Raw genomic sequence first — 23,784 nt, 5'->3', positions numbered from 1 at the left:
CAAGCATGGCTTTATTTGTCAGCTTCTATTAACAGGCAGACAGCATCAAATAAATAAATCTGCCAATCCACAGTCTGGCTGTCTCCTCTCCCTTTTGCATAAGCTTTGCTTTCTTACTTCAAACTTTGTGCGTCCAACAGTAACAACACATACTTTTCAAATCACACAAAGTTCAAAGTCAGAAATGTACTTGCTTCACCTCAAGTCAATGCAGTCTTGTGTAGATCCTCATGTGCTGGATCGCTTGAATGTAGTGTTAGTTAGGGAATAAGAAGCCTAGGATTAGTTCCATTTTGGTGTTTGGAGGACGTAAGCTATATTTATAGCTGATTAAGTCTTCTGGACCAACAGACGTGATCCTCAGTTCACAAAGGTTGTCTCAGCTAATCAAACGCAGCACAGGCTGCATGCTGATTTCCTACACGTAGTTATTGACTCTCTAAAATGAACATGAATCAGCTTCTGCATGTGCCATGCAATGTTTCAACTCTTAAGCCGATATAATTGGACCGTATGACTCAGCAAGATTTAGGGTTGTGGCCAGGCCGAAGTCACAGCATGAGAAAGTCTTAAGAAGTTGTGAGAAAACCATATTGGGGTGAATAACATCTTTACAGCCTCTAGCAGAAACACACCAACACTTGCAGGAATACTAATACCAAGGAAAATTAAGAAGGCATCAATTTGTGCCTGAGGTGGACGATTATATAATCATATTAGTTTTAAACAGCTCATGGTGGAGCTTGTCTTGAATGGATTGTTCAGCCCAAAAATAAACAATTCTTCCAGCATTGTGGCAAAAACGGTTAAAACACTCTAGAAATAACCTATTCTTGGAAGTTATACAAATGTGTAATAACATGAAGGTGATTTGACAACATTTGGGGGTGAACTATCCCTTGAAGATAAATTCTATTGTTATGGTGTACTTTGCATACTTGTGTTAATGACATTTAGTTGACCTGTTAATGGGACACACTCATGTGTATGAAGCAATCAGAGCGTCATGTTGGATGCAGCTCACAGTCACTGCCATTAGCAATGCATAATAAAGGATAGTAGACCTGGCATTTCCTGAGGGTCATTTTACAGTCCCATGTTTTCATACACAAATGAGCTGATTTGAACACAGACACACACACTTTGGTGTTGGCAGAGTTATTAAGCTCGTCTTCTCATATTTGAGATCCCTTGTTATATGCTAGATCTTCTTATATTGTGACTGCACAATTATAAAATTGTCAATCATAAATGTCAATTACTCCCTTGAAATTATTAATTGCGTTTATTACCATTTACACTGATATTCAATGTTGGGGAAGTTACTTTTAAAAGTAATGCATTACAATAATCCGTTACTCCCTAAAAAAGTTACTAATACATCACTTTTTATGGAAGGTAATGCATTAAATTACTTTTGCGTTACTTTTTAAATCATGGCAGGGTCTGCTTTTTTGTTATTTTTATATAAAAAGTTGTATTTTTGTCAAATGTAAAAGTGAAAAGGAGTAAGCCTCAGGGAGAAGGAAAATGAAATTCATTGTCTGTACAGTAGAATGGAGAAGAAGAACGTTCAACACACATAAGCAATAAAAAAAGAAGTGCAAATGTGTAACTAGACTAATTTTTGCTTATTAGTATAGTTTAACTGGATCATCGAAGGTCAGCAGAAAAGACATTGGTTAATAAAAAAAGATTAAATGAGAGATGCAAGCCAGACTACGCCGCAGCCTGCACGTACTGTGCACAACCTCCGGCGAGTGTTGATGCAGAAGTATAAATCAGCCTTTACTCTTGACTTTCTCTCAACATGCGGACAGGAGAACTGTCAATCATTAAATGGGGAAAAAAGTGACTGAAGTTACTTATTTGAAAAAGTAACTCCAATATTTTCTTGAAAATTAAAAATAAATGCATTACTTTACTAGTTACTTGAAAAAAGTAATCAGATTTTCTAATTTGCATTACTTGTAATGCGTAGCCCCCAACATGGCTGATGTTTTAAATAGTTTTACACAATTGTTTGAAGCAACGCTCGACCAATTGAGCTACAGAAACACTTAATTAAAACAGTGGGAAACCCCCTTAAGATAATCTGTAGAAAAAATATATTCACACACATCTTAAGCCTGCAGAATAATGCAAGTGGTCCTTTTCTCTCTAATCATGCCTTTGAATAATTACAGTTAAACAATTTGTTGTGACTGAACAATTTGTTGTGACTGGAGTATTGTCTCCACCAGGACAACTTCAGGGGTTATCAGGGGGGTTGTTACCAATCCTCTTATAAACAGAGCTGTCTCAAGATAGTAGCCTAATGGTACAAACTACAGTAAATGGATAAGAAAAAAAAACATTAGCCCAGTAGCACTATCCAGCCCCTGCTGCTGCTGTGCTCAGACGGGGCATCCTCCGGCCGAGCCAGATGACAGGTGTGTGTGCCTCAGTAGTTAACCAGTGCCGTGTGAACTGCTGTCTCTGTGTTGGCCGCTCTCGCAAGTCAACTCAATTGAGCTTGCTCAAACTTGAGCAAACCAATTTCTGCTCTGGGTTGCTGTTTTTTCACTGCTGACACTATGTTGAATGAAGTTCAATGCACATTGGTGGTACTTTACATATCCATTTCCATTTTGTGAATGCAGAGTAAACCTTAAGATTAAATCAACCTCAACCTGACCCTCATATCGAGCATTAACAAATGAATCTAATGCCTCATTTCAGCCTAGGATGGAAGCACAATTATGGACAATTCTCAATTCTTCGTTTCCATTATTTCAATTCCCCATCTGAATCGATTTGCGCCTCACCTACATTTGCCTCCTGTCAGTCATCATGATGTGTATTAATCTTCACCTGCATGCTCAGAGCATGCTCACAGCGGCACAACTCTCTGGCTCATAAACAAGCCTGGCAAAAAATAAAAATCTTTTCCTCAAATTAATTGAAGCGGTGAATTAAGCATTTGTGCAAGAACATAATATGTCAGGAAACGTGGGCGCTAGATGTAATAGAATGCCAGTGTAAAAATGCTTGAAGGAAACTAACCTTACCTGGTCTAGGGCTTTTTTCTGCTTCCCCATTCAATAATAATAGTAATGAAAATGTAAACAGTTCTGTTATTTTGTTAAAATAAAATACAAATATTCAATGAAAAACTTCTACTCAAATCTGAAATTTAAATAAAGCTAAATAGAAAAATAAAAAACAACAAAAATGGCTAATACAACAACAAAAGTACTAATATTTTAGCTAAACGTATTATATTAAAATGAATTATATATATATATATTCACTTTAATAAAATAAGTTTTAGCTAAAATATATATATTACTAAATAGCTCATAATAATACTATATAATTTAAATGAAGGCTTAATTGTATTATTAAAATAATTATAATTTTATATTTTTTACACATTTTTTCATTTAATTTTTTTAATGTGATTCATTTAATGCCATTCTACAGTGTTTGGTCTGTAATTTTTAGGTTTCAGAAGGGTCCCTTGATATGCTGAGTTATATTGCCAAAGCCTTTCTGATGCAAGCTGCGAGGACTCATTTGGGACTGAGATTTTTTTAAAGAAATATGTGTAGTCTAATATTTGTTTAAGGGCTTCCTGAGAGGATACTGTACTGTATCTTCTATATGTTAAAGGTGTCATATGATGTTTTTTAAAAAAATATATAATTATAACACCATGTATTTGGAATATGTTGACATGCTTTTTTTTTTTCAAATACAGTACATTATTGTTGGTCCTCTATGCCCTGCCTATCTCAAACGCATTGTTTTCTACAAAGTTCCTCCTTCTGACAAGCGCAGTCTGCTCTGATTGGCCAACTGACCCAGTGCATTGTGATTAGATAAACAACGCTTGCACTCGTCAGAAATGTAAAGCCCCTTTCCATAATCGTGGGCTTCCTCTTTCAAAATAAATGTAAAGACAGTTAATAATATCCTTAGTTTTACCATCAGTTCAAGCCTGAAAGAGGAACAGAGTCGCGTGACAGACACAGTGATGAAGTTCGGATGTGTTTTCAGTACACAAGACACGGACGGTTAAGACAGATGACTCCACTGTGTGACCTCGTCTCTCTCTCTCTCACACACACACGCAGACACACACACACACATACAATGCGCTAAACTCTGCATTTGAACATTCAATAGGAAAAACTTAAACTAATAACAAAACATACTTCCAATAGCTGATTCAAAAGCGCCAGATTGTTATATCAAAGTCAGAAGTACCTCCTCTCCTAATTTCACGAAACAGGTTGTTCATTAAATGCATTGCTGTTCTGTTGTAAGTAATCTTAAAGATTCCTAAATGCATCACTTTCAGAAGGTCAAATAAAGTGCTTTTGCTTTCGTCTAGATACACACAGCATCTCCCTGACATGGCTGCTTCAACACTAACTGTGGTTACCTAAACCACGCCTTCTTTCTTTGCGTGAACATTTGTCTGGCATTACGCAAATATTTCCACATAGTGACATAGACATGTGGGGGCGGGTTTGAATGAGCTGTTTTAGGGGGGCGTGGCAGAGTCTACATTTTTATAAAGAATATCTTGTTGTTTTAAATGATAAAGACTTTAATCTTTGAAACTTTACAGATCTTATTTAAGCACCGAGAGCTTGTAAGAATCCAAAAAGAAAGAAAAAACTAAAATCGCATCATATGACCCCTTTAACTTATGGGTGTCTCTTTCTTTCTCTCGGCAGACACAGCACAGGAGCAGGGCCTGGATCTGGAGCCACCTGTCCGGATGGAGGAGGAGATGGAGGTGATGGAGGAGAGAGTGGTGGAGATAGAACATCCTCTGCCATGCCTCAGTGAATCTGACACACAAGGCATTATCAAGGGCAGAGATCTTTTCGGATATGTCGGCATTGAGGCAGTGTTGGACCAGATGAGACGCAAAACCATGAAGGCTGGCTTTGAATTTAACATCATGGTGGTTGGTAAGTGGAACATTGCTCTGACTTTAACTGAATTGTGAATGTGTTTTTAACCAGGATATGTCCAGTTACTTATACTGAACAGAAAAATACAAAGCCCTCCAAACTGGTTCAGCAAAGTACACAGAAACTTTGAATTTCAAACGACATGCATAACGGCTCTGTCTAAACGACTTCACACCTCTTGTTTTCTCTGTGCTCAATGTGTGAACTTTAACTCGTTTTGTATCAGCTTAGTTGAGATGGGGACCATTTAGCCAAGACTGCAGAGATGAAAATAGAACAGACTTGAGGTGTCAAATCAGGTAAAAAGTCACAAACATCAACAGTGGTTGTCTATGGTGGGGGCAGAAAGACTGTTCAGCCTCTGACAGGAAGCACAGATAGGTGAAGAGGAAATCGTACCATCGCCTGTTAAGGGAACTGTTTAAAAACTCATCTCCTTTCAGAGACTGTTGTTCACTTGGTAAAATAGTGTATTTGTTAAAGGTGGATTCTGTCTGTCTTGAAAGAGCTTGTTATAAACAAACATTACTTGTGTAGAAAAAAATTATGGGTGATATAGTCAAATTGTATTGCAATATTTTTCAATATATATAATATGCATGTGGTGGGTCTGACATGAGACCATCATTTAATCAAATATCGTTTTATTTATAAGCAACAAAATCACATTGCATGATATGTTTGCATAGATGCATTAAATTGATCAAACTGACAAACACTTATATTGTTACAACGATTTCTATTCCAAACGAAAGCCAATTTTTTAATTCATGAAAAAAATAATACTGATATACAGAAATCTAAAAATGTCATTAAATGTTGTATAAGGTAATGATATATTGTATTGTTTCTTTAATCAGCACATTGATTTCTGAAGGATCATGTGACACTGAAGACAGGAGTAATGACAGCTGAAAATCCAGCTCTGTAAATAAAATAGAACAGAGATGTATTTTCTTATAAGTCTTAAGTCACAGATTTTATGCCAGGTTACCTGCTAGGGCTGTACTCTGCCGGCTCAGTAGAGCTCGCTGGTATTAACGGTCCTGGGCAGTTTCTGGACATCTGCCTGATTCAAACTGGCCACCTTATTCAAGCCTGACCAATCAGAGCGCTGGAACCCCCCAAACCCCCCTGAGCGTCTAGCAAGAGAGGGGGGTGTTGGCTGAGTGTGGGCCTTACCTAATTAAATGGCAAGGACTATTGTTGTGTTGTCTGTGTGCTGGGAGGCAGGACCAGGCTGGATCCAAATGTGGCTCGGTGTGTTCCCCAACTGGGCCAGCCAAGGGGATTTATGATGGTCGCAGCATCACAAATTGAAGGCCATGCAGCTCTCCAGTGAGAGCCATTCTACTTTTTCACTTTTTTCATTCCTCTGTTTTTTAAACCGAGCTGCCAGGTTTTCCTCACTCCCTTGCTTGTGCTTTCTCTCCCTGTGGTGGCTCCTCCATGGTGGTAATAGAAAGGACATTTTGCCAAATCCTTCAAAGGCTGCGAGTCTCACAGAGAAACCCAGTATCAGCCGCTGTTCCGCAGCGATGTCAGCAAAACAAATTAAAGCTGAAGTGTGTAGTATCTGCACCACTGAGTTCACCACTAGCTCTCCAAACTGTTCTTCCAAAACGGTCCTGCAACCCTGTTCCCATCTGTCATTGTTTGGACACTCGGGTAGACCCAGCCCAGGACCATTTGGCTTCCTTTTAAGTAATGAAAATTACTACAGCACTACAGCAGTCTCATTACCATCTGAAAGGACAAGTTTGGTGATTTTAAACCAGCTTTGTATTGTTACAATGTCAGGAGTACATATAAATATGTGTACTCTTTCCCTATGCCACCTGTTTTGTCAGCAAAACACTGTATCTTAACTGTTAAACTATGGATCGTACTTCTGCAGTTCTGTATTCCCACCCACAGACAGTTGGCTCAAGCCCAGAGCATAATGGTTGTCGAAGTTTCCCTATCTTTTTTTGGCAAAAGGAAACACCACATCCCTTTTTTGTATTCATGTAGCACTTTTTCCCCCTTCCTTCTGCATAGAAAGCAGAGTTTTATTAAATGCCGGTTTTTATTATAGACATTTAAAAAAAATATTTCAAACATTTGTCCAAATAACCGTTTGATTGGAAATGATGCACAGTAAAAAATACTTTTAAGATATTTTAAAAGCAATATCATATTAAAAAAATATATAGATATTGCATTGGTTTGTTTGAATATATATATATATATTTATTTTTACACTTATGACTTATAAATCGTGACTTGGTTTATGAAATGATCCACACCCATGATCCACACTCACAAAAATAGACTTCTTATAATGTTTTATTTTACATTAATCACCAATAGGACAAAACATTTCAGCTCAAAGCCTTTTTCTCCCTTCCTATTGGTGATTAATATAAAATTAAACACTAAAAGAAGAATTTTCTTTGTCAGTGTGAATCATGGTTTTTATATTTGAAAAAAATAGATTGATGCACAAAAATTAAATATTGTATGAAAAAAAGAGTGCAGTGCAAACAGCTTTATGAATTATGACTTAAAGGAACTGTATGTAGTATTGACACAGAGTGGTTGAACTAGGTATTGCAGTCCAAATTCAAAATATTGGAATATTTTTTTTTTTTAAATATTTTTTCACACGGCCCCTCCTCCTCAGACGTGACGCACATGCAGGTTGCCAGATTGACTACAACAACAGGAATGAGTGCGCTTGACGATGAATGAAATCGCTCTGAGTTTTCCGCCAACTGACAACCCGGGGTGCTTAAATACAATTGGGTAAACTTGCAGTGGGCGGCTTTCACAAACCAAAACAAAGACCAACATTCTGAACAGGAACACACATTTTCAAAGGAGAGTAACTGACTGTAGCATTGTTTTTCAGATAAACAAGTATGTTAACTTAGCATGTTTCTTAAATATCTGCAAACATGTTATGGTATTTTTATGTCCAAAACTTACATACAGCACCTTTAAATCAGTCTTAAACATGAAAACAAATTTAATTCATTTTCATATTGAAAAGACTGAACGTCTAGCTTTGGGTTTTAATGTGATGTTTATCTAACAAAAGGAAAAGATTAAAAATCTTTCTCTTTTTTTTTTAATCAAATAAACCCCTGAAAAAAGTAGCCATGGTTGAAGAAACACTGACTGAAACACTCGACAAATACACTTCAGCTTTAAAAATGATCCACTCAAAGTGTGTGTGAATGATATTATGACAAAAACAGTCTTCACCTGTTCTCATTTTGACCATTTGGATTCTTCCTCTCTATCCAGAGCAGCTTGAAACCTGTTTGATGGGGAGCAGATCAGAGGCATGTTAAAGCAGATCAGTATTGTGATGAATTCTGCAGAGCGAACACGGCTCTGTTCCAGTGCTAACTCCCAAAAAAGCTGCCTCTCTAACATTCGGCCTGTGAAAGTTTCTTCCTTGCCTCAGTGAACTGTGGAGGTTACAGTGTTTGTGTTGTAGTAGGTATGGTGGTGCACTCCATGCCTGCTACTCTGGACATACATCAAAGGTGAACCGCTCTCTCCCTTTACCGGTAGAGACAGGCATGGAAATGCTAGTAGTAAAAAATGGAGCAAGAAAGATCTGACTCACTTTCGATGCACTGTAAAGCTATTGACAGATCATTTGATTTGTCCCTTTCAAAGGACTTTAATTCTGGACATGGAATGTTTGTATTGAAAACATATTATGGTTTATGTACAGTACGTCTTCTGTTTGTGTATTTTCTTGTTTCCCTGGCAGTGCATTGTAGAACACAAGGGCAGGGGTTCTGACAAGGGTGTGTTTGGGAACTCTAGCATGTATTAGCTAGCATGACATGACAGCGAATGCAAACTTGACAAGATACAGGAAGAGGAGGAATTGTGCGAAAGCAAGATATACTCAACAGGATGAAGTCGCAGCAACGGAGGAAACTCTACAGGATGAGTTTGGTGGGCTATGCTCGCTTGTCCACATTTCCCTGCCCTGGGGTGCTCTCATCCGAGAGTCGCACACACATATGGTAGCACTTGGAGTCTGTTGGTCTGTGTAGTTTGTCCTCGGTTGTAAAGGTCAGGACCTTTTCGTAGCCTGAGGACTTAAACTACTACGAGTCTCCCGGTTTCCCATAAGTCAAGTAGCAGTCGTCTCCCAAATACGAGCTTAGCATATTGTGACATTTTTAATGCAGTCAATACATTCAGCTTTGTTGTCGCCCTCAAGCCAAGGGGGCTTTGTAGATACTGTGTTCAAAGAAAAGCTTTGCAAACTGTGCTTCAAAGTGTCTCAGAGGCGATGTGTTTTCACCATTTGAAATGCTTTTGAGAAATCAACTGGAGTTAAACACATATGACACTGGTGAAATTGCAACCTGCATTTGTTGGAGTTTCATGTGGTTGTGGTTAAATGACAAGCTGTTACAACACCGCGTTTCTGGGCGAGTGTGTCAATGCTTGACTCACCTGACTGGGTCTAGCCTTTATTCTTTTCACATTATCTCGGCACGGGGGCTTTTATGAGGTCAGTTGATGTTCGGTTGCTTTAATGGCTCTCTCCCATACATTATTCTTCCACTGATGCAGACACTGTACTAAAATACTCTAAATAGTGTCACTGCTGAATATACAGCTTGCAACAAAGCACGACCGAAGCACTCCTTTTGCAAAATAAAATAATCTATAAGCCAGATCTTTCTAGTAAATCAAAAATATACAGCATGACAGGTAAAGGCTGAATCATGAATGGATGAGTCGGTTCTTGTTAGTGAATCAAAAATATGCAGTGCAATCAGTGTAGTCTGATTTCCAAAGGCATGTGACTCATATTAAGGTTTTTGTCAAAAAATTTTTACTCTTGTAGCCTAAATCACTGTAGTTGCTGACTAGTTGTTAAAAAAAATAATTCAAATTAAGAAATGTCATCATAAATTGGCAATGGATTTGCATTTCTTTTTCCAATTATTTCTTTCTAAATGGTATAGAATAAGAGTCATTTTTCAAACCTCTTGTTCCCATCCCCATAGAACAGGTATGGTTTATGTGACCACACTGAAATCTTCAGGAGGCCCTGCTTTACTCAGGCATTGTCTGAACTGGTAAATCATATAGGCCCAGGAGGACACACAACTTGCGTTGTCAGTTCCTCATAAATTTGACGTCAACTGCCTCCCATGGTAAGAGGCCATGGCATAAATCCATCAAAGCCTCTGCTGAGGTGGACAATGATAAAGGGGCCAGATCTCCCCGGCTCCGTCGTCTGTCTCTGTCAGATCGTTTCAGCCATTGACAGCTTCCCGAGGCAGCCAGGCCTCTCAACAGGTAGAAACGGAGCGCTGAGAGCGATTAGCACATTCCCCACCCCTGCCCTGTGAACGGGAAGCTGACCAGTGGGCCCAAGGGTCCCTCTGAGCGAGACTGAACACACACTGCCCATCATCAGCACTCAATACTAAGCGGCTCACGTTAACAGAGCACATGTCCTTTGAAGCAATGAAGGTGGCCCCATAGATTTACTCTTATTTGTGTGAATTGAGATGGCCTTGATAAGGCTCCCTCTCTGGTAATAGCTTCCTCCCTCTGATCTGATCTCCGTGAGGACTAGCGTGAAAGAGTCATTAAGTGGAAAAGCTCCCCAAAGCTCCCGGCGGCGTGGTGTTGTCAGTGTGTTTGGACACCCACCAGATAAGATGCTAAAGCACTTTGCCTTGGCTTGACCTGGTCCTATTACATCACCGATGATTTGCAGTATCAAGGGCTTATGTAAACCCCGGAGGCCTGCGCGGCCTGGTCATGTGATACTTTATGACCTCAATTTTATGTGTGCCATCTTATCTGTGTGCAGTAATAAAGTTTTATCCCCCCCTGCTAATGGTAAGCAAAGGTCGTCCTGCAAATAAACGTGCCCGGGGTCTGCTACATATGCAGTTAATTGTGCTTTACTGCAGTTTACAAACAAAAGTCATTAAGTCTGTTCTCGTTCTCATTGACAGGTCAGAGCGGTCTGGGGAAGTCGACGCTTGTAAACACACTCTTCAAGTCCAAGGTCAGCAGGAAGTCCTGCACTCCTAATTATGAGGAGAAGATCTCGAAAACTGTCCACCTGCAATCAGTCAGCCACAGTGAGTATTGAGCGCCTCTTTCTTCACAGCTACGACATCACACACCCGTCCGTCACACCCAAGAGGTCAAGGTTTGGCTAGTTTGCACAGCCTGTTTGCCCCTGCTGGTAATATCATAACTGCAGCATTTGGACCCAGTAAACGTCTCTGAACATTTATGGTCTTTCAATATTGTGCTTTTACCCCGAATAGCCACTAAAGGGCATTTTGTCAATACATTTGTCCCAAATTATGTACGTCCTCTATATACAGTGCTATCTAGTGTATTCATTTCATGGAATGTTCAAGTCCTCCTGCGAAGTTCATGTTTATGAGTTGGGAAGTCGTAATTAAATCATGTGTATTCAGATGACTTAGCTCGATGCAAGATGGCAAGACACTCTTTTTTTGCTTTATGTTTTTGGTCACATTTTATTGGACCCTCCTGGTCTAATTATCATTATTAACTGACTATTAACTGTGTTAACTATGACTTTTGCCTCAATAAACTCCTAATTACTGCTAAATAACAGCTCATTAATTGTTAAGTTTAGGTATTGGGTAGAATTAAGAATGAAAAATATGGTCATGGAGATGTGCTTTATAAGTACTAATAAACAGCCATTATGCTAGTAATAAGCATGCTAATAATTAAAAAGTTAGTAGTGAGAATTGGTCCCTAATATAAACTATTACGATGCTTTCATTTAGTTTATGAAGGTGTTGTAAACTGGTGTTATGTATTTTATGGTAATTGTATGATACAATCATATTTTGTACATGCAACTATATTGTAAATAATATGCACCATGTAAAGAGAAGTAGAATACCTAACCGGTTTTTATTAGAATTAGCATTTTTTCCCACTCAATTTAAAAGACAAGATGCTTCGAACCAATCTGATGTGTTACCATTTAGCCCCTCCTCTTCTTCTACATAGGGAAATAATGCAACTGATGAGTGCGCACAATGCCCACACTTATTTTGTATTTGAGGAATTGTACACTTAGTGTCCTATGCCTCCCAGGAATTGTTTTTATTTTTTTTATTGGACTCTCACTATTCTACGGTATTGGTACAAACCACACATGGTGTTTCACATCAGTAAGATGACGTGTTACAGTGTTGGCCTGAGTGACTTCTGAAAGGATGAAGGGATTAAAGAAGAATGACATTTAGACAGGACAAACTGGAGGCAGCTCAGTGTTTTGTAGGGTTTGACTTGGAAAAGGGCCAGAGTGATCGGAGCATGTGCTCTGAAAGGAAAAAGAAATTAAAAAGCCTGCAAAGGGGACGGATTAGGAGAGATCAATCACACGACTTCAACTGCTGAGATCAGGCCACGGCTGTCATTATGAGCTCTCTTTCAGAGAGAATGACAGAGGAAGAATGCGCAGGGGATGTGCTTTATCCCACTGGTCAGGAGATGACTGCTGCTCTAATAGAGGCCAACACTTAAACAAGGCGTCTGGCTCAGCTGAGTGAATGAATTGGTTGATTGAGCAATGTGGCGTCTCGGTCTTGCATACTTCCTCCAGAGTAACAATCAACAGAGGCTTGGGTTCTTCTATCCAAACAGGAAGGTGTGATTTTGTGGAGATGCGTAGAATTAAGTTTAATTTGGGCTTGTTTTGGCAATGAAGCAAAGCTTGTTTCAAAGGTTTCTGATGGCTGTAACATCTGCCACTTTGCTTTTGATGTAAACTATGAATCGTTTTACTGATTTTCTTGACTCTACATGAGGATCATATACTTGATTATATTCCTAAGAGAAAAATGTCATGATAAAATTGGCAATAAATGTTGGCACTGGGATTGATAACCTGGTAATTGTCTTAATCTCGTGGTTTCATCACAATACTTTAGTCAACATAAAAAATAAAACTCTCAAATTTAAATGAATTGTTAACATTTTAAATTTAAATACAGCGGTTTTAGGTATCATAACATTATAATGTATGATTTGGATGAAATAGATATTCACTTTGAGATTAGCTGAAGATTTAGCTACGTTTAACACTGTTATTAAAGTAAGCATGGAAATGCCATAACTGGATGCTCATGTTCATCTGCCTTTTGAATGCAATACACACTAGAAAATGTATCACAATACAGAAGAAAAGATTGGATGTTCCATCAATTTCATCTACGCTTAATTTATTTTTTTATTTTTTTATTTATTTTAAAGATAAACTATGAGTGAGCATTAAGCACAAAGTATACTCGACTTTTGACATAAGCATACAGCATAGCCTTTTGAAGTATACTCCATTTGATTGTATGTGCGAATAATGTAAAAATATGGGAAATGATCGTGTACAATACAAACAGATCAGTTACATAGACCATCTCCAAAACCATGTAAGCAGCTATGCAAGAGATGCACGTACATTCAAACATCCCTCATACGGCAATGAGAAAGCAATGAATCTCCATTTTGCTTTTGGCGCCGCCACCATGCTTCGTTGGAAAGAGGCGTGAAAGGGAGATGCCGTATCAAACTTCACTAGTCCTTTAAATTAATGTATTGTTTGAGTATGTGTGTGTGTTTGCTTGCCCTCAGTAGTTAGTGTAGTCGCACCCAGCTATCCGTCTTCATTTCTCATTTTAGACTGTCTGACAAGGGTCTAACAAACATAAAATTTTATAGTGGTCCTCTGTCTCTTATGTTCAGAAATAGCTCGGTAGGACAAGTAAAGAAATTGTGCTAACTTTCAATGGGTTTCAAAGGCCACTACGACTACAAACTGTAGACTAACTAAAAAAATGTATACGCTATTGCGCTGTTATCTAATTAGCCCTGCTATTTTCATTTGGGTCAGAAGTTTTCGGAGTTACCCATGTTGTCTAGTTTAACCACAAATCTGCCCTTAAATAGAATGACCTACAAATTAGCATTTCATAAGCATGCTTCCGCTTGTAGTTTTGAGTGTCAGTCATTTGCTGTGCAAAGTCCTTTGCTGGGCTGGGTCATTAGCGTAGCCTGCTATGTTAATTTCCATGGTTCCTAGCTGACAGCAGAAATGTATGAAGACCGCTGAACTTTAACACTAGTCTGGATATGGGTGCAGGAAAATGCAATTACAAAACCCTACAGAGAATTATCACCAAAACGACGGTGTTAATTGTTACTAAGGCCATGTGCAGGTTTCGTAGCCGCTATGCTAAACCTCTCTTGTTATTCTTTTAGTTTGCTGCCCACTGGTTTTAAAATGAGTCATTTGATTTTGTTTTCTGTTAAAGCTTTAGACCTAGATCTGCTTGGTTATCTCTCTTCCGTTTCTGACCACTGAACTTTAACCCTAGACTGGATATGGGTGCAGTAATATTTAATTACAAAACCCTACAGAGAATTATCACCAAAACTATGGCATTAGTTGTTACTACAGCCACGTGCAGGTTTCGTAGCCGCTATATTAAACCTCTCTCCTTATTCCTTTAGTTTGCTGCCCACTGGTTTTAAAATGAGTCATTTGATTTTGTTTTCAGGTAAAGTTTTAGACCTAGATCTGCTTGTTGATCTCTCTTCCGTTTCTGACTTCCCCTTGACAGGTTTTAGATATGTAAATGTTAGCCTGTGTCACACTCTTGCAACAGTTTTGCTTCTCTGCAGCTTTCAGTTCAGTAAGCCGAAGGACAAATTGTAGAAATCCGTTTTTAGATTCGAAACTATAATTTCCTGTAAATCTGTGCATTAAAATCTTCACAGTTGCTGTTTCAGTAAATTGTTTTTGTGGAAAATCTTAGAAGCTTTTGGAAGTTTTCTGTGTAAAATCAAGAACAAATGTGTCATTGCAACTGGAAAGAGGTTTCTATCCAGTTGTAGCAGCATCTGTTGTATCTCTGTCCTGCCATAGCTAAACCCCATCCCTCACAGACCTCTCAAAACTTATGGCCCAATAGTTTATAAATGTTTGACATGCAGAATGGGAGAGAGGGTGGATGAGAAGAAAAGAATGGGAGAAGCTGGGTGTGCTGTTTCTTAACAAAAGAAGATTGACGATAAGTCGGTTCAGCTTGTGACTTCTTGAGATATCCCTGTGCTTCAGGAGACACCCCTCACTGACTTCTCAGTGTAGCACAACGTAAACATTACAGTGAATGAGAGTGTCCTGTTCCTTTTCGTTTTTTTTTTTTATGTTAGCCTTCAGAAAAGCAGGACCGTAGAGCTTGACACATGATGTAAATATTAATGTTTCGATTGCATTAGTCCTCATGTGAGAATTTATCACTATCCATACAATTACTGATGGGGAAAATGTTCTATATTGAACTTATTACATTAAAATATTTTAATTTGAATTAGTTGCATACACTGCCATTCAAAGTTTTGGGGTTGGTAAGAATTATTTTTCATTTATTTATTTATTTTTTACATTTTTGTAGGAAGTCTCACCAAGGCTGCATATTTGATCACAAATAAAGTAAAAAAAAAAAAAAAAAAAAAAGAAACTGTAAAATTGTGAAATCCAAAGTTCTGTCAGGAAACTCTGGATGGTGCAGTCCAATAGGTCAAACTCAGTCTGACATACTGACATCATCACATGATGTAGCTGATTTAATTAAATTTTTTATTTAGGTTATTTTTGTATCAGCAGCCAATGAGCTTGCAAAATACTTTAAATACTTGACAAGAGCTTGCTGTAGCAGTTGAAGTGCACTTCAGAAACCCTCCACCTTCCCCAGCTCCACCTGCATAGATCTGAGACTGGACGATTTATGCATGTTACACTATGGGGTTATTTCATATATGATATATGTGCAACAGCAGTGTTTCTTACATGCTCACAGCAGCATGTTGTGGATGTATTGGAAGTAGCACATCTCAGTCTCTGCAGCTCTATTCCGCCAAGACCAACACATTAACATTGTCAAGTTCATTACCATGCCAAGCCCTCCGAGAGTTGTCATAATAGAAATATTGTTATAATTTAAAATAACTGTTTACTATTTTAATATATTTAGAATTGTAATTTGAATTCCTAAGCTGAATTCTCAGCAAAGATTACTCTAGTTTTCGGTGTCACATGATCATTCAGAAATGATTCTAATTATTCTATTTGTTTGTTTGTTTACATGGAATCTGTAATGCATTTTAAGCATCCTTTGATAAGTAGAAGAAATGTCATTTTTGACCAATTTAATGCATCCTTATTGATTAAAACTTGTATTTCTTTATAAAGAATACAGCACTTGATTGAATGAACTGAATGAATGGCTTTGTATGCATATGTAATGATTGTCTCCTATCCTCCCAGCAATAAATGTTATTTTTTTCTTAGACTAGATAAAGTATACAACCTTCTGTCTAGATTCTAATTAATGGTGCCTTTTGGTTTCCTAGCAACATTTTGCTTCTTCTTTAGAGCTCATTCTAGTATTCATCAGTGTAAATATAACCCTCTGCAAATACTTTAAAAAAAGGCTGGAACAATAGACCTGTTCTGGTATTTTATATCCAAATGACAAAAACTACTCCTTGTGTTACTGCTAAACTTCTAAATTGCCTCTGCAGTCTCCGTTTTGAGACATTCTGTCTAGCAGATGTCTTGCCGTCCCTTGCTTCCCCAGCAGTTTTGTCTTTCTAAACTACAGGCCTGTGGAAAACAAAGAGTACCAAAGTCTCAGGGTGCCTGACACCTCCACACACTACAAAGCTGCCCACTGGCCCTCACAGCCCGTGAAAAAAAAGCTGACCGCCAGGAGAGATGAGTGTTACACAATCCCCCCTTCTCTCAAAGACTACACAGTGCAGAAAATGAAGTGGCGGGCTGCTCAATGCCACCATTCAGCTCTGCTCCCTCCATGTGGGTGAATACAGGAAGAACTAAGCCCTGCTTTGTCGCTGAGTCATGCCAAGAGAAGCATATGTGTTTCCATTAGCTGATCATGAGGGGGTTTTCAATCATTGGCCCAGCAATCCAAAAAAATGGCACTCTCTTTTGCTAACGACCCACTGTGAATGGAAAATTGATCATCGTCAAATAGGGTTATAGCACTTTGAAACTCATTGACAGTTTATTTTTTCCTCATTACAGTCTCGTCATATTTTTTCCTGTGATTGCCTCATCAAGAAGACTTAACGTGATGAGTTAACTGCAAATGTCAATCAACCAATGCCAGGGATACAGCAGGCATCTCTGCTTGCACAAATAGCTTATTAGACCCTTTTTACAGACTGATTTTCATATTATACAATGCATTCTTGCAACATTATATCCGATATAGAGAATAAATGAAAAGCTTAGGGTCTTCGGTGTGCTATTTTAATTGATAGTCCTGGATTGGTAGTGGATTGATAGTTTCTGGAAAATGAAAGTTAAATCCTTGTCACCTTAATCTTCATTCAGTCTGCTGTGGATTTTTTTGCCTTTTCCATTCACTCTTTTACTCTTTTGTCTTGTTATTTTCTAGTCATCGAGGAGAAAGGGGTGAAAATGAAGCTTACGGTAATTGACACCCCTGGATTTGGAGACCAAATCAACAATGAGAACTGGTGAGAGCAACATTATCAGATCAATTCATACGATTTAAAAATGCAGTAGAGTCTGAAAGTTTAAGAGCACATTTAAAATATGGTATATTGTGTTCAAAATCGAAATTTAATCTTGAAAATAAACACCGTTTTAGAACTATGAATCATTTTCAAATAAAACTCCAAATTAAGATACTGTACTATTTTCTAGGTCACTATTCAAAACCTAAAAGTATATTTGTGGCTGACATTTGTGACCTTTGTACAGAAGGTCAGGTGTTCTGCTGAAGCACTACATGCTCTTTGGGTTTTTATAAAATAATGCTGGAGAGCATGTTTAGCTGGTTTTACACTGAACCAAATCCAAAAGACATCATGGTATTCGTGTTGATTCAACCGTTTATTTATGTTGATAATATCATTTTCACTAGATCAGACTCAGGCTTTTGGTCTCCACTGTAACTGTTTATATAGCTCTACATTTTCGTGAGATCAATTCTCTAGTAATTAGAGAGCATTTTGCCATAGGCTTTCCACTGAAATCATACTTCGACTTTGCCTGACTGCTACATTAACTTTAAGTATAAGCATATGTTGTTAATTGTGATGATAATCCTTCCCTGTGTCTTTTGTCTCAGCTGGGAGCCCATTGTAAAGTATGTCAACGAACAGTATGAAAAATACCTGAAGGAGGAGCTGAATGTCAACCGGAAGAGAAGAATCCCAGACACTCGCGTTCATTGCTGTGTCTACTTCCTGCCAGCCACTGGACACTGGTGTGTATCAACGTCCTGCAAGCATCATGTGGTTCACACCTAGCCTAATGTGTTAAAATGCTGTTGTGCATCTGTCACAATTAATATGATATGGCTTTATTTTACAGGGGTGTGACTTTAGAGATTTTAACCTGTTAACCTACAGTAGTGAGAGTTTGTGAAAAAAATAATTCTTTTGGCAGCAAAACATATGCATCTTACTGAAAACAATCTGACAGCTGTGAGGTAGTTGCTGTCTTTTGGATGCAGTGGACCTTAACATACAGACAAAATGTCCCTCAGTAATGTTCTGTGCTGCTCTTCTACAGGTTACGCCCTATAGACGTGGAGTTCATGAGGAGACTGGGGAAGATAGTGAGCATCGTCCCTGTGATCGCCAAAGCAGACACACTTACTCTGGAGGAGCGGCTAGAGTTCAAACAGAGGGTGAGCTGTCCGTCATCAACACCTGCGCGCAGAACTTCACTCACATTTGATGATATGCAGGCACAATCCGATTCATCCCTCTATATTTCCCACCCACACGTAAATATTCAGCCCTTCGCATAATTGAGGTCATGAATATGGATGACCTGCTGCTGTAAATGCTGGAATTTTCAAAATTCGCAGTTCAGTGATGTGGATAAAAAAAAGAAAAAGGGTGAGATGGATTGAAAAACCTGGGCTGAATGGAGCGAGAGACAATCATCGCATTCGAATATCCAAAGGTCTCTTGGCATGCGGCCGCTCGCTCTGGGTTGGAAAAATGAATAGGGCACACTAAGGTTATGAGCAGTTTCTACGACATCTCCGTCGGGAGACGGTCTCTCCTCTGACTGATGTATAGCTACTACTTGGGCCCGGGCCACTTGCCATCAGTTCTCCCCACGGAGCACTTTTGGACAGCTCCGACGGCACAGACCGCAGGGCCAGAACGGCCCCCGCACACAGTGTGTCTTCTATCAATATACACCAAACAACACTCCTAATGATGTACTCTGTCATTTCAGCCCATTATCCAGAGCTGTCTCTCACTGCTCAATAGCCCGAGCAGAGCGCCGTGCGGGGGCGGACGTCACACTGTGCTCAAGATATCAATCGCTGATATCATATCCATGTACAACAGCAGTACTCCAAAATCCTCCCCCACACCAACACATGGCAGCAAAGGCATAAATGTCTAATGCTTTGCACCTCGGGCCCCAAATTCTGACTGTGAGGGGGAGAAAAAAAAAAAAAAAACAGAATTTCCTGGTGAACTTTACTGTGGCCTCTGAGTGCAAGAATGCATGAGGGTTGAGATTGAGACTAGTAAAATACAGCGGGAAGAGCTGGAGGGAGAGAAGCTGCTGTCATATTTCACCCCCCGGGCGAGTGTGCGGGTTTTGTGTATGTGTGTGTGTGCGGTAGGTTGTAAAAAATCAGTGTGAATCCATCTAACTGGAATCTTCTCTCTGCAGATAAGACAGGACCTGCAGGCCAACGGGATCAGAGTGTATCCACAGAAAGAATATGATGAGGACGCTGAAGACCGGATACTCAACGATAAGATTAGGGTATGATGGCACTACTTTAAGAATGTATTGCTGTGCTGTGTTGATCTAAATGGTTAGTTCACCCTAAAATGATCATTCCTGGTGAAGGGTTTAGAAGTTAGGACAGAGGTATCATTTTTGGGGGTTGAAATTGTTTTGAAAATGTTTTCATCTTCACGCCATCCAAGATGCAGATTAGTTTGTCTCTTCATCTGAACGGATTTGGAGAAATTTAGCATTACATCAGTTGCTCACCAATGGATCCTCTGCAGTGAATGGGTGCCGTCAGAACGAGAGTCCACATTTAACTCCAGTCCATCACTTAATGTCTAGCGAAATGAAAAGCTGTTTGGAAGAATCAAATCCATCGAGCCTTGAAAAAGTCCATCCCTGGTTGTCCTCTTACATCAAAACTTACATATCTGTTTAGAATGGTTTTGTTTGTATACAGAGCTTGATCTATGCATATTTTCCTCCTGATTCAGATAAGATGATGTTGTCACTGAAAGGAAAATTATTGATAGATGACTCATGCAAGAAGCAGTGGTTTTAAGTTAAAAAATGTCTTGATGGATTTGTTTCTTAGAAAAGCACAGCTTATCACTTCACCAGATGTTAATTGATGGTCCGGAGTCACAAGTGCATTGCTTGTGGACTATTGTGATGTCTTTTATCAGCTGTTTGGACTCTCATTCTGACGGTACCCATTGACTGCAGAGGATCCACTGGTGAGCTAATACTGTAATGCTCAGTATCTCAAAACAGGTTTTGATGAAGAAACAAACTAATTCAGATCTTGGTACATTTTTATGTGATGGATTTCTTTAGTTGCTTTAAGTGGATTCATAATTTGTACTCAATGAAATTTTGAGGGTGTGGTGAATGTTTCTTTCAGGAAAACATCCCCTTTGCTGTGGTGGGAACAGATAAGGAACACCAGGTGAATGGGAACAAAGTCTTGGGAAGGAAAACAAAGTGGGGGATCATCGAAGGTGAGAGTCTGAATGAACACTATGAATTGTGGGTCATCAGTGATATTTTGTGTTTTGGATGCTGGACGCTTCTTAACTAGTTTCACCAGAAAGATTGTTGGTTGACCTCCATGGAAATCCATGCTGGTATTTTCGGCAGGGAAACTGTAACAATCTTCAAATCTAAGTGTGTAATGATGGCTGACAGGCTTCACAAGGCAAGATTGTCTGTGATTTAGGTTATTCAACACTGCCATCAAGTGGTGTGTGTCGAAAGTACAGTGGCGCAACATCCCTGGATGAATTCTTGAACATGCCTTTGTATTTTGTTTATTTCAGTTGAAAATGTTGCGCATTGTGAGTTTGCACTCTTGAGAGATCTTCTTATCAGGTAAGTCATATTTTTTTCACTTGCAAGTCTTCAAATATCATAACAGAATGACTTTAGTATACTAATGGCATATGGTCTTATTATTTAGGTCAAATGGGAGCAGACAATTATAACCCTTACATTATGGTTGACAAGATATCATCTCAAACTTAATAAGTTTTTAGAATATGGTCCAAACCACAAGATCAATGGCATCCCATACTAGTGTAAATCAAATATTCAGCTGTAGGTGGACAACCAGAGGTACAGAAGGCTTACTTCCTCAAGAATAGCTCAAGTGGTAGAGAATTATCGTTATTAATGCATTATCAAGCACAAGGTTGAGGGTTCAATTCCCCGGGAACACACGATAGGTTAAAATTGATAGCCTGAATGCACTGTAAGTCACTTTGGATAAAAGTGTCTGCTAAATGCATAAATTTAATTTAACTACCAAAGGAATGCTAACTGAATTTAGATCATAATCATATGATTTCAAATCATAATTTAGAACCAATCCTACCTGGGGCGAGAAAACTAAAATCTTCTATTAAGAGAGTACTAGAAAAACTAAAAATGTTATTTAATTTTAGTTTTATTGTCTTTCTTTTCTTTTCTTTTATGCTTTTTTTTTCTTTGCATTCTAAAATATCCTTTTTATTTTTTTATCTTATGTTTTATTGTATCCTGTATAATTTTGATAGATTTTTTACATAGTTTTATTTGATTATTTTTATGATTGACTTCAGCTTATGAAAGAAATTTGATTCGCATTCCTTTAGATTCTTCAAACAACGGATTGGTCAGAGTTTCATGCAGTTATAACCAACGGTCTCACTATTAAGTGGCCCCAACTACTATGTACTTACATAAAAAATCATTACAATATACTTATTGTGTTCATATTCTATTGCAAAACACTTTTGCTGCTATCGAGGTGGGATACGGGTAAGGTTAGGGACAGGTTTGATGGAATGGGAAGGTGGTTGGTTTAAGGTGTAAGGGATAGGTCAACAGAGTAACTATAAATCTAATTACAGATGTAATAACATGCAGGTATTTTTAAAAATATAAAAACAATGTTAAACATGTATGTACACAATAAGTGCTTTGTACCAAATGATTAATTGAAATGTAAGTACACAGTAGTTATAATCTGGGACCAAACTAACTGTTCTGGTCACATGATGTCAGTTTTACAAACTTTTCTTTTTTGGTTTAACCAGCTGAAATGGTTATGGGCTTTCTAAAGGTGATATCTGAGTAGTAGGGCCGAACAGCACAGCTGAGAAAGGCAAGAGGACATCCTTTCCTGTGAGCTCAGTAAAGGACAGGTTAATTACAGTCTGATCGGGTGAGGCCGGGTCACAAAGCCCCCTTGCCGTAACTCTTGGATGGCGGCCCGTTGACAGATGGTATGAGAGTGATTCCCTGCTGAAACGGGAAACAAAGGATGACCGTTAGAACTCTCCACACTTTTGAATCGCCTTTCACACGTTTTGATCGGCCTCCTGCTGAAGCCGAGATCAAATTACACCAACCGAATCACACAAAGGGATCATAAAAAGCTGATGTAGTCCGAAAACAATTCAGTTCCACATAAGAGAATGACTTTTATTTTACACTGTGCATATTTCCCTTAGGGGGTGTTACTGTGGGATCAAAACTGATATTATGCTCTACTGCGCTCTACTTTCAAGGTCCCACTTGCAAGATTTGAAGGACGTCACTCATGACATCCACTATGAGACCTACAGAGTGAAGAGACTTAACGAGAGCAATGCCAATGGACTGGCGCTTTCACCTTTGACCCTGGAAAACGGTACCCTAGAGAAGAGCGATGCAGAGAGTCACCTTTGAAAGGGATGGAGCGAGTGTCCGTCCTTCACCCCGAGTCAGAACGGGAGAGATGAACATTTCACTTCTAGATCGCCATTGATGGAAAATCGACACACGTTTGACTAAAGACATTTCCGCTTAGGCGTGTAAACTTCATATATGAGTCTATTTTTGAAATAAATCTATATTGTGGCTAGGCATCTGGGATGAATTATGGGTAGAATTGAACCAGGTTTTGGCTAAGAGAAAGTTCCCCTATATTTTTTTTTTCTCTCTTTAATCAGTTTTTTGCCGAATGAATGGCACAGAAGGATGGCATGTTGGAAAATGTGTGTGTGTGTGTGTGTGTGTGTTCCTGCACGCCTGACACCTCACACCATGAGAAAATCCCACAATCTGTGTTACTGCACCTATACATTTACACTGAACCAGCAATGTGACATGCTCCTTTTGATCTTTTATTTCCATAAGTAATTATTTTAGGTTTTTTTTACCGCTAAATATGATCTTTCCCTGTACTTTTGTAAAAGAAGAGTTTAAAAAGAACCTTAGACAAATATTTTTGTTACCATAGCTGCTTCGAAGCTGAAGGTATTTTCTTAACGGATCATTAAAGACTCTTTTCCTGCTATCTATAAATGGCTGCTGTGATGCTAGCCAATGTGTTCTTGATATAACGGGACATTTTTTTCAAACATAACCTTTGACCTTAAAGGTTCCGGTGTGAAATGTAATACTATTGATCATTTCTAACGCAGAGATAGA

The 23,784-nt window shown here is 38.7% G+C and overlaps 1 protein-coding gene across 4 annotated transcripts in view; it reads left to right on the top strand.

The window, feature by feature from the left end:
- The window catches only part of septin12 (septin 12), a 63,301-nt gene that overhangs the window by 39,173 nt on the left and 344 nt on the right, over window positions 1-23,784 (top strand). For all 4 annotated transcript variants that reach the window (XM_052550732.1, XM_052550735.1, XM_052550736.1 and 1 more), the window contains 9 exons: window positions 4,728-4,967; window positions 10,967-11,095; window positions 17,489-17,570; window positions 18,188-18,325; window positions 18,634-18,751; window positions 19,765-19,860; window positions 20,735-20,831; window positions 21,150-21,201; window positions 22,881-23,784. The exon at window positions 22,881-23,784 is cut by the window's right edge and continues 344 nt beyond it. In XM_052550732.1, coding sequence (XP_052406692.1) covers window positions 4,728-4,967; window positions 10,967-11,095; window positions 17,489-17,570; window positions 18,188-18,325; window positions 18,634-18,751; window positions 19,765-19,860; window positions 20,735-20,831; window positions 21,150-21,201; window positions 22,881-23,040 — 1,112 coding nt within the window. In that variant the 3' untranslated portion in view covers window positions 23,041-23,784. The remainder of the gene's footprint in view (window positions 1-4,727; window positions 4,968-10,966; window positions 11,096-17,488; window positions 17,571-18,187; window positions 18,326-18,633; window positions 18,752-19,764; window positions 19,861-20,734; window positions 20,832-21,149; window positions 21,202-22,880) is intronic.

Source organism: Carassius gibelio, chromosome B3, assembly GCF_023724105.1.
Source record: "Carassius gibelio isolate Cgi1373 ecotype wild population from Czech Republic chromosome B3, carGib1.2-hapl.c, whole genome shotgun sequence".
Classification (NCBI taxonomy): domain Eukaryota; kingdom Metazoa; phylum Chordata; class Actinopteri; order Cypriniformes; family Cyprinidae; genus Carassius; species Carassius gibelio.
This window is presented reverse-complemented; position numbering and strand designations above follow the sequence as displayed.